This window comes from Astyanax mexicanus, chromosome 13, assembly GCF_023375975.1.
Source record: "Astyanax mexicanus isolate ESR-SI-001 chromosome 13, AstMex3_surface, whole genome shotgun sequence".
NCBI lineage: Eukaryota > Metazoa > Chordata > Actinopteri > Characiformes > Acestrorhamphidae > Astyanax > Astyanax mexicanus.
In genome coordinates, this window is record NC_064420.1 from 16,062,785 (window position 1) to 16,077,439 (window position 14,655).

Below are 14,655 nucleotides of genomic sequence, written 5' to 3' on the forward strand. Positions count from 1 at the left end.
AAATGAAATAGTCATAAACTTCTTTACTGTTTCTGAAGGGATTTGTATATTAATATTTTACTTTTAATTAAGAGAGCTATTGTTCCACTACTCTTACTTAAGTCAGGATTATCGTTATAGGTTATCTTTACGCTCTTGCAAAGTAAACCCTATAGTGTGATATAATTTATTTGGATAATGTAAAAAATGAATTTATTCAAAAAGGAATTTATTCAATGCATCACTTTGTCAGAATGACAGATCCTTGGAATTGTTGTGGTCTTACCGCTGCTGGCTCCCTGCCAGCACACTGTGAATACTGTAGCAGCTCTCCACACTAAACAAAATCTGGATGTGTTTTTTTAACTGGCGCTGATTTTAAAGGCTTAGATTTTCTTGAATGGCTGGATTGGAGGATTTGAGAAACAGAGCAGAGCCAGAATTTGTCGCAGCAGGAATTTTGCTCCCGTGCTTTTTGAAGAGAGCAGACTACAGACAAAGCTCTGATGTGTCTGAATGAACAGTGTGTGTGAAGAACTGAATGTGAGAGGTAGAGATACACGTCGATGTATACATAATGTTTTGGCATGTAGTGTGAATAACTAAGTTCAGTGTCTAGTGGCCAAGCGTGATGATTTGATCGATTTGAGGTTCCACTTATTTACTAGCTTCAGCAGAGTGCCATTTTATACGCTACTGTATAGAGCTGCGAGATATATCTGTGAAGAGAGAAGTAGAGTGAGGTAGAGTGAGGCAGAATGATGCACACTGAGATGTAGCAAGGTAGAGTGAGATATAGCAAGGTAGAGCAAGGTAGAGTGAGGTAGAATGAAGTAAAGTAGAGTGAGGTAGAGTGAGGCAGGGTGAAGTAGACTGAGGCAGAATGAAATAGAGCAAGGTAGAGTGAGGTAGAATGAAGTAAAGTAGATTGAGGTAGAGTGAGGCAGAGTGAAGTAGAGCAAGGTTGAGTAAGGTAGAGAGAGGCAGAGTGAAGTACACCAAGCTAGAGTGAGGCAGAGTGAAGTAGAGCAAGGTAGCGTGAGGTAGAATAAAGTAAAGTAGAGTGAGGTAGAGTGAGGCAGAGTGAAGTAGAGCGAGGTAGAATGAAGTAAAGTAGAATGAAGTGCAGAGTGAGGTAGAACAAGGAAGAGAGATGCAGCCCAAGGTAAAGGAAACCAGAATGAAGTAACGTGAGGTAGAACCAGGTAGAGTAAGGTAAACCAAGTCAGAGTGAAGTAGAGTGAGGTACAACAAGGTAGAGTGAGGTAGAGCAAGGCAGAGTGAAGTAGAGCAAGCTTGAGTAAGGTAAAATGAAGTAGCATAGAGTGAGGTGGAGTGAGGCAGAGTGAACTAGTTCGAGATAGAGGAAAGTAGACCAAGGTAGGATGAGGTAGAGTGAGATTAAGAGAGTAAGGTGGGGTGAAGTAGACTGAGGTAGAACGAGGTAGAAGTGAGGTAGAGCAAAGAAGTGTGAAGCAGAGGGAGGTAGAATGAGTTAGACCACAACCCCCCCACTGCAAAAAATGGTGGGGGTTGTGGTCTACCTAGTTTACCTCACTCTACCTCACCCTATTTCAGTTCTGAACTAACTGTAAACTCTGGCCTAAATATGAGCATTAAAGAAAGAGATTAAATAATGTCTTATATACCATAAAGAATCAAGCAGTGCCTTTTGCCTGTCTGTGGCAAAACACCACACATGTATGAGCGAGGTAGAGTGAAGTAGAGTATGATAGAGTGAGGAGGACCCCCCATAAAATTACCCCAGTACTCCCTGAGAAACTGATCCCATCCTGATAGGGCTTAAGGTAGAGTGAGGTACAATGAGGCAGGGTGAAGTAGAGCAGGGTATAAGGAGGTAAAGTAAGGCATTCTCCACAGAGACTCCACAAAATGGACAAAAATCCAAAGATAAAATAAAGAATCGAGCAGTGCCTGCTGCCTGTTTGTGGCTGAACCCCAATGTGTGATCCTCCAAGAAGATCTGCCCCTCTCATTTCAATGGAGCTCTTTTATATAAAAACTGGCAGCTACCTTTCTGAAAGAACCGGCCTCCACAACCTTATCCATTTAGTATCACGTAACTCCTTTAATAACTGAAAATGGAAGATTTTACTGCATGAAAATATAGCAAACATTTGCTCAGCTCTCTGAGAGAGAACGAGAGTGAAAGGGAGCGAAAGAGAAAGGAAAGGAGAGTGAGCAAGAGAGAGTGAGAGGGAGAGAGACTCTGTTTTTTACAGGTCACTGACCCTGTAGCTCACACTCTTCATGCAGATAACTCTCTTGTGTGATCACACACACACACACACACACACACACACACACATATCCACAGGCCTCTGGCACGTCTTCTAGTAGAACACACTTATAATTTATATTTACATGTGATCTTTTACACACACATGAAGAAAATCCTCAGAAATACAAGTTGATCAGAGAGACGTTAGGGTGTCTACGGCAACCAGTGATTTAGTGGCCTTACCCACCTCGGCTGAGGAACGCCCACAGACAGAGCTGAAGCCGGGCTGCAGCAGAGCTGACACTGTCTCGTTCGCTAAGGAGGAGCTCACAGCTTCTGTTTACAGAGCTAGTTAGCATTAGCTATCTTGTGTAAGTAACTGTAGGTTTAAATCGGATCTCCGGTTGTTTCTGCATTTTACAGAGACCTTTTGACAAGGGAGCATAACTCGACAGAACACCAGTCAAAATAGAATAGGGCTAAATAGAAACACTTGAGCTCTTTTTTTGACAGACCACAACTAAACATTTTAAAATAAATGAAAAAACGATGCAACGAGACCTTTAAGTATGGAGGGCTTCTGGTTCTTTTGCTGTGGAGTGACATTCCACTGATCTGAGGAGCCATCACATACGACAATCAGTCACCCCTAGTAGTGATACGATAGCCACTAGCAGCTTAGTAATATGTGCAGGAGATCCTGTGTTGCCTCATGTGTTTGCCTCTCATGGCAAGGCTTCCTACTGGCTGCTACTAATTTTCAGCAGGATAATGCTCACCCACACACAGCAAGAGTTTCCAGTAATGCCTGTTTTAGATTGCAATACATCATTGACCTGCCTGGTTGCCAGATGTATCACCAATCAAGCATTTATCCCATCATCTGGGTTGCCAGCTTCAGCCACTTACTACACTTACACTTACTGCAGGATCTGCAGGCTCAGCTACAACACCTGTGGGCATAAGTGTACAGGATGTCATACAAAACCTTTTACTTTTACCTATTACTGACTGTATGTCATGTATCGCATCTGTATGTATCGTATTCAGGCTAGAGTTGCCCAAAAGGATACTAGAGCATCCTTTAAAGAGTGTACAGTTTTTCCCAATAAACTTATCCTTTAATTCTTTTAAAAATAATAAGGTAATCTTTTACGTACAGCGGCATGAAATAGTATTTGCCTCCTTACAGATTTCACTGTATATCATTATTATATTTACACATGTTCAGATTACCAATTTCCTGCTGCATTTATTTTCAATCTTTGACTGTATGTGTATATGCAATATCAGCGAGCACAATTGCTCAAATGAGGGATTGATGTGTTTTCCCCTTCGGTCTCTAAGCCAGACTCTCTTTAATCCTTTATTAATTAATATCATGACAAATGATAATAATCGAGCACAGCCATAATCCCTCAGTAATTAACAATAGCTGAAGGTGAACTAAATACTGGGCTGAACGGTAAACAAAGGCAATTGTTGTTGAGTTGTTTTTTGATTTTCACCTCTGCACGACTCCCCCTCCGCTGCTGTGATTGGACGGTGGGTGGGGGCGCTTTTTAAAGGGCTGTGAGGGGAATTGATCCCTGCTCTATTCATCTCCACTGTCTGCTGTTCCACAATAGCGTTGAGGGTGATGTCGTTTCAGGACAAAGTGTTTCTGCAGCCTGAACTCTGCAGCGATTATCACGCGGGAAAATGTGTGTGTGTGTGTGTGTAGCTTTGTGTGTGTGTGTGTGTGTGTGTGTGTGTGTGCTTGACACTGTTGGTGTGATTCCCTGCCTCCGTCACAACAGTGGCTTTAAACTTCTTAATTAGACACACGTGCCAGGGACCCGGACCCGGCGGGCTGAGTCTGGCTGAACCGCAGCCTGGCACTGATCTGAGCCAGAGGCACGAGAGAGAGAGAGAGGGAGAGAGAGAGAGAGATATATATAGAGAGAGAGAGATAGAGAGAATCAGGCTGTGCCATCCAGCCACACACCCCTGCAGCTCTGGAAGAAGGTTGAACAGAGGAGTTCTGTACAGTATGGCTGCTTCTGGGTCTTATTGTGACTCATAACAAAACTCCACTACACCTTCAGCCTCATACAAGATACCTATATGGGATCTGTTAAAAAATTATCTTTTTTTTAACTTATCTTTTCCATTACACCTTAAATTCTACCTTAAATGTGATTGTTCAACCAGCACTCTCTCACTCAATGTTACTAGAGTCTGCTAGCGTAGTTAAACAAGATGTGTCTAATTTTTAGTACATTCATATCTCACTCACATTTAGCGAAACAATCAGGCCTAATCCCATTTCACCCTCTTCGCCCTACCAATTACCACTACCCCTTCTTTTCGAGTGTAACCCTTCCTCCTGGAACAGAGTTACAAGGGGAAGAGATGAAATCCTCCACCCTAAGATTTGGGACAACACTTCTAACACCCAATTTGTCATTAGGAGCGCTAAAGTTCAGTTACCTAGCTGCTGGTTAACTGGTTAATTTTAGGGCATTGTGTGTCTTTAGAAAGAGGGGAGATGGTGGAGAAATTAATAATTATTGTCTATTCCTTTATTCCTCTGTGGTGGGGAGCTGAAATTAGCTTAAAAAATGTTGATTGTTGCAGCCCCTGCAACTGTTGCACCATTTAAAGTAGAACGGGAAAGTTAGCTAGCTAGCTAACTACTGAGACAAACTCTTATCGATTTTTTTATGCTTGTTACGAACAATTCGAACATAAAACATTGAAACTACACATTAAACTCTGGTAATTTAGTGCTAATCATCATTATCATTTTTAACAAGGAAAATTTTAATATTTGTGGGTTTCTCTGGTCGCTTGTTTCGCCTTCTTACCAGTGATTCTCATACCCCTCGGTTTGAAGTGTGACTCTGAAAAATCTCTGTATGAAGGGCTAACAAGCCCTATCACTTCTCCCTACCCATCCAGTCTACCAAAAATCAAGACATCCCGACCCCTTGGCGTGCACATGCAAAACAGAGGGGTAGGAGTAAGTGGTAAGGCCAAGGGGTGAACTAGGATTGGGCCTTAGCCTTTGAGTTTTCCCTTCCACCTTCCACAACCTGACTGGTAAAATTCATACATAAAACGCACCGGATTATAAGGCAAACTGACGATTTCTTGAAAATTAAAGGATTTTAAGTGCGCCTTATAGTGAGAAACCTATAGTGAAACCAAACCAAATAGAGGAAGAAAACACTCCAAATAAAAAGTCATCAACTGATTCCGACTATAGAAACCAACTACAAGTGTGAAAACACCTTTTTATACCCAGCAAATTAAGCTCGAATTCAGAAATCCTTACAACCAAGCTGAAATGTTTATAATAAATAAATAAAAAAAGTTTCCTATACAATTTCCAGCACCCCATGTTGGTTTTATCTCCCTGCAAACATACAAGTATATAATAGTATTTTAATGAACACTAATGATATAAATATAATTGAATTTTACATCTCTTACATACATTCTTTTATTTACATGTAAATATCCACTATAAAACTTGTCTTACAAGAACAAGTGCAATTAATCACAGTTAATCATAGAATATTATTGTGATTAATCTGATTACATCTTTAATTGATTTTTTAATCAACACCACTACTTTAAATGTAACTTCTGTCCACATGTGTCCTGGCTTTCATTTCTGCTGTATTGTAAGAGACATGAGAATAATTGTAATACCCACAGTGACGTGTATTCTCTCTCTCTGTATGTGTGTGTGTGTGTGTGTGTGTGTGTGTGTGTGTGTGTGTGTGTGTGTGTATTTGGGTCAGGGCGAGACCTGGTTTGCTCTGCTGGGCCGGTCTGCAGTCTTACTCTCTCTTACTGGGTCAGTACAGCCCTGCTGTTTAGTGATCTCCGTAAATCCTGTACACTCACTCACACTCTCACACTCTCACACACTTAGCGCTTCACTATCTCTTCAGCATCTCTCTCTCTCTCTGTGAAGACATGGATCTGGACAGATTGGTGTGCATTTTGAGACTAGAGAAGGAGGGGTTGGTAGTGATTATCTTTAACTCGGGGGTCAGTTTCGGTTGCTCTGGTCAGGGCGACCTACCCTTCACGTAATGCTGATAGGCTGCAGAGACTAAAGAAAAGCATCCAGTTCATGTGCATGTTTAGATTACATGCCCTACTTTATGCCCTGCATGTACAGAATATATTCTGTATGTTCTGTTACAGCCTGCTGTAGCAAGTAAGTATAAACTGCATATTTGGCAACCAAAACATTTATCTGAAAATGGTTAAAAAAAAGGCACTTTTTGTTTAAGTTAAAAGAAAATGACTCATTTATTCTAGGTCTTATTGCAGTGTTTCCTGCAAGAGTTTCTGCTGTATACAGTGCAGTGAGGGAGGGGAGACAGCCCACACAGGTTAAGCATTTTTACACTCTACTCACATTTAAAGCAATTAAATCATTTAAATTAAATACAGTGTTCAGCATCAATTATTACTCTCGCTATCAGTTTACCATATTTTTTGCAGTATAAGGTGCACAGGATTATAAGGCGCACTATCAATGAATGTCTATTTTCTGGTATATTTTCATACATAAAGTGCACTGGAATATAAGGCGCATTTTAACAGACACTATAAGGACCTTCTAATTCAGCAGGTCTCACCGCTGGGTGGTTGTGGGGGAGTAGCTAACTTAGTAAAGCTAAGCTAAGTAAACAAAACTGTAATAAAAAAATACTTTCTTTTAAAGTCAAACACGTTCTGGATGTTAATCTACACAGATTTCTCTTCTTTATTTGCATGAGTAAAGCAGTTCTGTTTATTTACAGTAATTATAGTAGTTATTTACAGTCCGATATGCTTGCCTCTGACCGGCGAAAGAGCGAGCGTGGTTAGCGGCTAATGTTATTGCTGCTCTAGCAGTGCTACCCTGGGTTAGCAGCAGGCTACAGGCTGATAATACTCACTGTTATTTTGTGTTAGCTGTTTTACTCACAAGCTTTAGCATTTGTCTGTTTACCAAAACATTGTCTGCCTTTCTCTGTATAAATTTTACTCTTTTGTTACTTGAGTAGCACTGCTGATGTAAATATATGATTAGAATAGCACTGAATATATGATTAGTGCTAAGACGCATGAAAGCTGTGATTAAAAAACGGAGTTATTCCACCAAATATTAAAAGCACTGTATCTTTTTCGTTGTTTTGAACATTTTCCATTTTCTGCAAAAAAAGCTCTCAGTTTTATTTTTTTATGTTGGGAATTTCAAAGAAGTGTTATAAGTAGTTGCTGTTGGTACGACTGCTGGGATATTAATGTTAATTGTTTTTTGAAGCAAGATAAAAATACATTTATGCTATTTAATTTATTCAGTAAAAAACTGTCAAATTTAATGAATGAGAGAGGGTGAGAGAGCAGTACAGGGAGAAATGAGAGAGGGCTGGGCTGGGCTGTGGCAGGGTAATGCTCCATGCCACACAGCTAGGTCAATTAAGGTGTGTATAAAGGACCACCAGAACAAGATCCCGTCATGGCCAGTCCAATTTCTAGACCTGATGGATGGATGCATGTATGATCACAAGCCATCAAACAAAGCTGAACTTTTTGAAGTTTTGCGCCAAAAGTGTCATAAGGTCACCGGCATAAGGTCACCAAAAGCAGTGTGTAAGACTGGTGGAGAGCATGCCTAGATTCATGAAATCTGTGACAGTAGTATTGCTGTTTCCTAATGAGTATAAGCTTGTTTTCTTTGCATCATTTAAGGTCTGAAAGCTTTGTTTTTCTAATTTTCTGGTAATAAAAAATAAATGATACATTTTTTTTATTTAGAATTTGGGAGAAATGTTGTCAGTAGGTTATAGAATAAAACAACAATGTTCATTTTACTTAAACCCAAATCAGAGAAACTGATGATTTTAAAGTGGTCTCGTAATTTTTTTCCAGAGCTGTATATGACATTTCAAGGACAGAAGCATTCATAAGGATATTTTGTCCATTTCCATTTATTAATACTACTGCTTTCACTTTAAAATAAAAAAAAAATCTTAAGAACTGCTGCTTTAAAAAAATCACAGTGGGTAATTACTGAGGTCATTCAGTTTCATGGTCAGTGGGGAATTACTGTGCACTGCAAAGCTATTAGCAGTATGGGCTACAGTTATTAACGGCAGCAGATCCAAGGTCACCCTAACAGACTTTACCTAACACCACCCTGTTATCTATCATTACAGTCAGTAGGCAGCATTGGGTAATGATCGTTAATGCATGCACTATTGCAGGAATTGCCTGGGCCGTGTTTGGTGGGGTTTGGGGGCGGGACCATGTACCTGCTTTAACTAGAATGGGAGATTAAAGAGCATAATGATGTACGAGTGTAATTATGAAATGTCCTGGGTGCGGGTTTGACTGTCAGAGTTTATAAATCGTCCTGCTTTTGAAGGACAAGCGCACAGCATCGATTGGACGAGCTGAGAGCTGTATGCAGATTAGCGCCAGTGCGTTGGCGTTGGATGAAGTGGCACTGCAATGCTAATGCTAATGAGAACTAACATAAAACATAGATATATAGAGATTCTATGGCATTCTAAAGAAGAAGAATATTTAAATATATGTGGATCTGAATTAAAAGTGTATTAAACATGTTTTTTCCTTTCTGCTGTTTTCTTCTCATCTCTCTCTCCGTCTCTCTTCTCTCAGGTCGCGCTCTGTTGCGGCTGAATGGTGAGAAGCTGGAGCGGATGGGTATCGTGCAGGAGACGCTGAGGCAGGAAGTGCTGCAGCAGGTTCTCCAGCTGCAGGTTCGAGAGGAGGTACGCAATCTACAGCTGCTCAGCAGAGGTGAGCTCAACTTTAATCCCTGCTCTGATACACATTTACAGCTGTTTACAGCTGTTCCACACTGTTAGACTGGATTATATATCTAATTAAACTATTGAATTACAATGTACTGTATTTGTGTACCGATTTATAAAACACATTATGTGACACTAGTAAGGAACAGGGGTGTCACCATATTTACCTTCTAATTCAGCTAATAAAGCTAAGCTAAGTAAGCAAAACTGTAATTCTTAAAACAAAATGGCTTTTAAAGTTAATCGAGCACTGGATGTTAATCTACACAGATTTCCACTAAAGCTAGCCGAGGTTAATGGCTAATGCCGCCCGACAAAGCTACACTGAGCCTGAGTGTCCCGGTAAGCCATGTTAAAAATAGCTAGCAGTTCATTCCACGTAGCTTCAAAATGAATGTGATGTTAAATCTATATTTTAATCACATTTTAAATAGATTTTTAATGTTCAGTCGGACAGCTCACATAAATATACTTAAATTATATTATATAGTGGCAAAAATAACATCTGACTGGTATGCTCAATATGAATTCAGTACAAATCTATATCATTTTACTTACAAATACGTAGTGATTAAGTACAAATTATTGGTTTCAAAATAACATAACTTAAGAATACTTCTTTTTCATAAGGGTTTCTCATGAGTATTCACATTAGCTAATGTGAAAAAGGCCTTTAGTTGATTAAAAGATGTGTTGAATTAATTTGTGACCTCACAGACCAGTGTAATCTTTGTTGGTGGATCATTTCTATTGAGGGTCATAATGATCCTGAATTTCCTTTATTTGTACACAAATCGATCTTACTGTGCAATCGTAGATTGCAGACTCATCAGATATTGATTTGTGATCTTTTTCAGTCTTATGAGCATCAAAAGCTCTTCTTCTGATATCCTCTAAAAGAAATCTCCTTTCTTTGTGCCATGATTCATTGCTAACATTCCCGTTATTCCCGTTACGTTCTTCACACCTGATTGGTTATCCTATTTATATTAAAAAACACTAACTCTAATATCACTATAGGCTCACATACTATTACCACTTAGAAAAATCTAATAAAATATAATTTTCCTCATTTAAAAAAAAATGCAAGTCTAATATTTGTATTTATATTTTATATTTTAGGACTTGCTTGAAAATCTGATGATTGAAGCAGAAATATAGAAAGTTTTAAAGGTTTAACAAACTTTGAAGCACCACTGTAGCTGATTTAATGAACTGAAAGTAAGTATGGACGGCAGGTCTAAGAAAATATTACCTGACTGATTATTTATAATTCATAGTCAGTTTTAAATTAATTTGAAAAAGAAAGTTTTTAATTAGTTTTTTTTTCAGCAGTCTATCGCGGTAATTAACCATTAACAGGAAACAAATTACAGCCATTTAAACGCTGTGTCAGGGAATTGGTGCGCTGGCACAGGGGGGCTAATTTAATTTAAACTCATCCAGTCTCCTGTTAAACAGAAGGGCACACCCGGGTGGTGAAGAAGAGGATGGGGTGAAGGTCCAGACAGGAGGAAACCTGTGTAGACTGATAAAGTTCAGATAGCTTTCCTGATTAAAACGTGACTTTCGTGGTGTTCTGCACTGCTTAGGTTAGTGTACTGATTTTTAACACTCTCGTTACATTGTGAGTCAAATTGTGTATGAGTGTGTGTTGTGCTGTGTCTGGCGATTTGATTCCGATTTTTGCAATTTTTCGATTTAATTTGTCTATGAATTGAATAAAATAAAATAATTAAATAAAAATAATTAAAAGAAGAAATGACAAATTTAACAAATAGAACATTTATTTAAAACTATAATTTTAGGTTCTTTACTGTACTATAGCAAATCTTTTTGCAACATTTCATATTTGCTGGAAGAAGAAGGATGTGGAGAGCGGACGCACGCGCATTTAATATTTATTAAAACAGAAAACAAACAAAACAAAATTAACCAAAAACAAAAACTCATAGTACAGACAAAACCAGTAAAGCAACCAAAACAGACGTATACACGTACAAGAACCGACAAACTAACACTGAAGACACATAAGCTAAAATACACACACAAGGCGGGAAAGGAAACAGGTAACACCTGGGGGCTGGTAATGAGGGGGCGGAGCTACAAATGAACATAGGAGAAAACAGTTAAGGTAGAGACACGGACCAACACTGGGGCGGAGCTACAAATGAACACAGACAGAGCAAATGGAGGAACATGCGGAAGGAAAAGGGAAACAAAGCAGAGAAAGGAGATGACAGGGAAACAAGGCAAGGATGTGACACTTTAAAACGTAACCTTAAAAATAAAACACAGACATCTCACAGTCTTTTTAACCCTATTGCATTGTGGCTAAATTTTCTAAACTTAACATAAACATACGTCTGGGTCCAAGAGTCACACTTAAGTGCTAGTCCCACTTCTCCCACTTTATTCTTAGTTTCACTGTAGATTTGTGGCTCTGCTTTATCGCTAAAAAAAGCTACGTGAAGGTACAACATATCTTGGGTCCAGCGTGTTAACCAAATAACCCTCTTTTAGCTCAGGCTGATTGTTGTATTTACGAAGTACCTCAGTTTCACTTTACACTGTTTGCAAACAGTTGTGCTCATGTCAAGCTCTCTCCTTCCCGGGACACTGTAAATTACAAACTGTGCCCTAACACAGACCTTTAGTGACAGCATGTATTACAGTATAGATTTACTGTCTTCTAAATATAGCTTAACACACAGCCATTAATGTCTAAATATCTGGCAAAACAAGTGAGTACACCTCACGGTGAATATGTCTAAATTGTGCCTAATTAGCCACTTGATATTCAGCATGGCACCTCATGGCAAAGAACTCTCTGAGTATGTGAGAAATAGAATTATATTGCTCTTCACTAAGATGGCCTTTTTTTTTTTTTTTTCCTGATCTACTATTAGATTATAGAAACTGTTTAATTTAAACAAGGGTCACTTTGACCTTGATCATTAGTGCTGTGTCAGGGAATTGGTGTGTTGGCACAGGGGGAGGACATTTAATTTAACACTTCACCACATCCTGCCAAACACGGCGTAATAGAGAAAACTCATCCAGCAGGGCACACACCTGGATGATGTAGAAGGTAGTAGAGGATAGGCTGTGGGTCCAGACAGGTGGAGAAGGTGTGGGGGGAGGATGGTGGGGAGTAAAATAAAAGCGCTGTCAGCACTGATTACTCTGTTCCTGATAGTCGCCATCACCTGTCAGGTTGGGTTAGGCTCAGTGGCGAGGGCTCTCCGGACCGCACCGCTGTGAGGGCCAGCTGATCCGGGGTTATTCTTAGACATGCCAGCCTGGGTACCCATGATGCCACACACAGCTGAGACGTAAAGAGAGGACCCCTATAGCAGCCTGTCCAATCTGATTTACTCACCACAAACTCAAAACATCAAATATTGAGCGGGAGACAGCAGTGGGAGGAGCTTGCAGAGCGAGGGTTCTCCTGGCTGGCTGCTGATTGGCTGGAGCTGAGCTGAGCCGGGGGACATGTTGTTTGGTGTGGGGGTGTATTAATGAGGAATGGTGCCCATCTGAGTTTATCCTCCAGCCGCCCTTCAGCTTCAGACACACCTCCTGTCTCCCATTAGCCCATTCCCATTCTCTCCCTCTCTCTCTTTATTTTCTCTCTCTCTCTCTCTCTCTCTCTCTCTCTCTCTCTCTCTCTGCCCTCTACTGTATCTTTCACTCTTTCACTTGTAGCTCTCACTCAGAGAAGCCTTATCCCCTCCTCTCTGTTTGTTATTCCCTTTCTGTCCTTCTTAAAACTGCCTAATCTTTCTTTCTTTCTTTCTGTTTAGCCATCATTGCATCAAACCTTTATTGCAACCATTCATCATTTGTCCTCTTCTGTCCACATCCAGGGAGGTTAGCTACAGTGCCATCATCAGCTATAAACCTTTTAGTGTGTGTTCTTTGTTCGTCTGTTTGTTTGTCTTTGTTTGTTTGTTTGTTGTATCTTTTTTTCTTCTGTCTGTTTAGCCACTATTCTATCAATCCTTCACTACAACCACCCATAACGTTTAGCTACAGTGCCATCCTCATCTATAAACTTTTTAAGGTGTGTTCTTTGTTTGTCTGTTTGTTTGTTTGTTGGTTTGTTGTTTTTTTTTTGTCTGTCTGTTTGGCAACCATTTGATCAAACTATCACTGCGACCATCCATCATTTTTCCTCTTCCGTCCACATCCAGGGAGGTTAGCTACAGTGTGATCATCAGCTAGAAATGTTTTTAGGGTTTGTTCTTTGTCTGTTTGTTTGTTTGTTTGTTTGTTTGTTTGTTTGTTTGTTTGTTTCTGTCTGTCTGTCGTTTTAGCCACCAATCTATCAAACCTTTACTGCAACCATCCATCATTTTCTCTTCCATCCACATCCAGGGAGGTTAGCTACAGTGCAACAGGCTGTACATTTCTTAGGGTGTGTTCTTTCTTTCTTTCTTTCTTTCTTTATTTCTTTCTTTCTTTCTTTCTTTCTTTCTTTCTTTCTTTCTTTCTTTCTTTCTTTCTAGCCACTGTTTGACCATTTGCATTTGTTTGCCACTGTTTGACCAGTTGAAACATTTTAATTCTTAAAAAAAAATCCTGGATCATGTTTACTAAAAAAGTACAGTCTAACCATCCTGGAAAATGTTATCGAACATTATTACAACGTTTTCTTTTTGATAAGAATAAAGAGACAATCTTTATCTACTCAGAGCATGTTGCCTAAAACATCTGGAAAACACTGACAAGCTAGCTTATGTTTACTGAGGCCAACCAGTTTCTGTAGGTTATAAATCTAGACTCAAAACCACCAGTACAAAAACCTTATGTCTTGGGCTTGACCCATTTCTTTTGGTCAGGTGTATTTATTGCTATGTTGACAGCATGGCTAAGCTAACCAAAACGCTTACCATTGGTGCGGTGTGTATAAATCTATTTGAACAATACTGTATAAATATGTGCAAAAGTTTGAGAAATGCATCGACACACATTGATATCATACACAAGACATGATAATTACACTAAAATAGTTTGAGGACAAACAATAGAAACTAAAACAATGACACTCAGTACAGGACAGAGTGAATATGAGGAGTTTAGCTGTGGAAGAAAAATGCTATGAAAAACACAGACTCGGTGATAAAGGAGATAAATACTGGATAAAGAGTTGTGATCTGGCTGAAGAAGCTCCTTTGACTCTATTATCCCTGTTTCAGGAGGACTTTGAAGTAACCTTGAGTGTGAAGAGCCGTCTGTTTGATGTTTTCTGTTATAAAGAACTGCACTGCCCGTGCTCTGACCCTCATCCTGCTAAACCAAAAAGCATACTACTGTTAGTAACTATACTAATGGGCAGTAACATTGCTGTAGAGGGTCTATTCATATGTAACGTGGTGTGAAAACTGAAAAAGTGTTTGTCCCTTTATGTTTTCTTATTTTTTTGCATGTTTGTCACTCTTAAATATTTTAGAAATAAAAAAATAATAATTGTAGTCAAAAACAACACAAGTAAACAAAAAATGCTGTTTTTAAACTAAGGTTTAAAATCACAGTGGAGAAAAATCCAAGCCTACATGACCCTGTGTGAAAAAGTCTTTGCACCTAAACCTAATAACTGGT

General features: G+C 39.4%; 1 protein-coding gene across 1 annotated transcript in view; it reads left to right on the top strand.

Moving 5' to 3' along the window:
• Nucleotides 1–14,655, top strand: part of samd10b (sterile alpha motif domain containing 10b) — a 122,822-nt gene that overhangs the window by 94,357 nt on the left and 13,810 nt on the right. Inside the window, exon 4 of the mRNA XM_022677537.2 lies at nt 8,897–9,037. Coding sequence (XP_022533258.1) covers nt 8,897–9,037 — 141 coding nt within the window. The remainder of the gene's footprint in view (nt 1–8,896; nt 9,038–14,655) is intronic.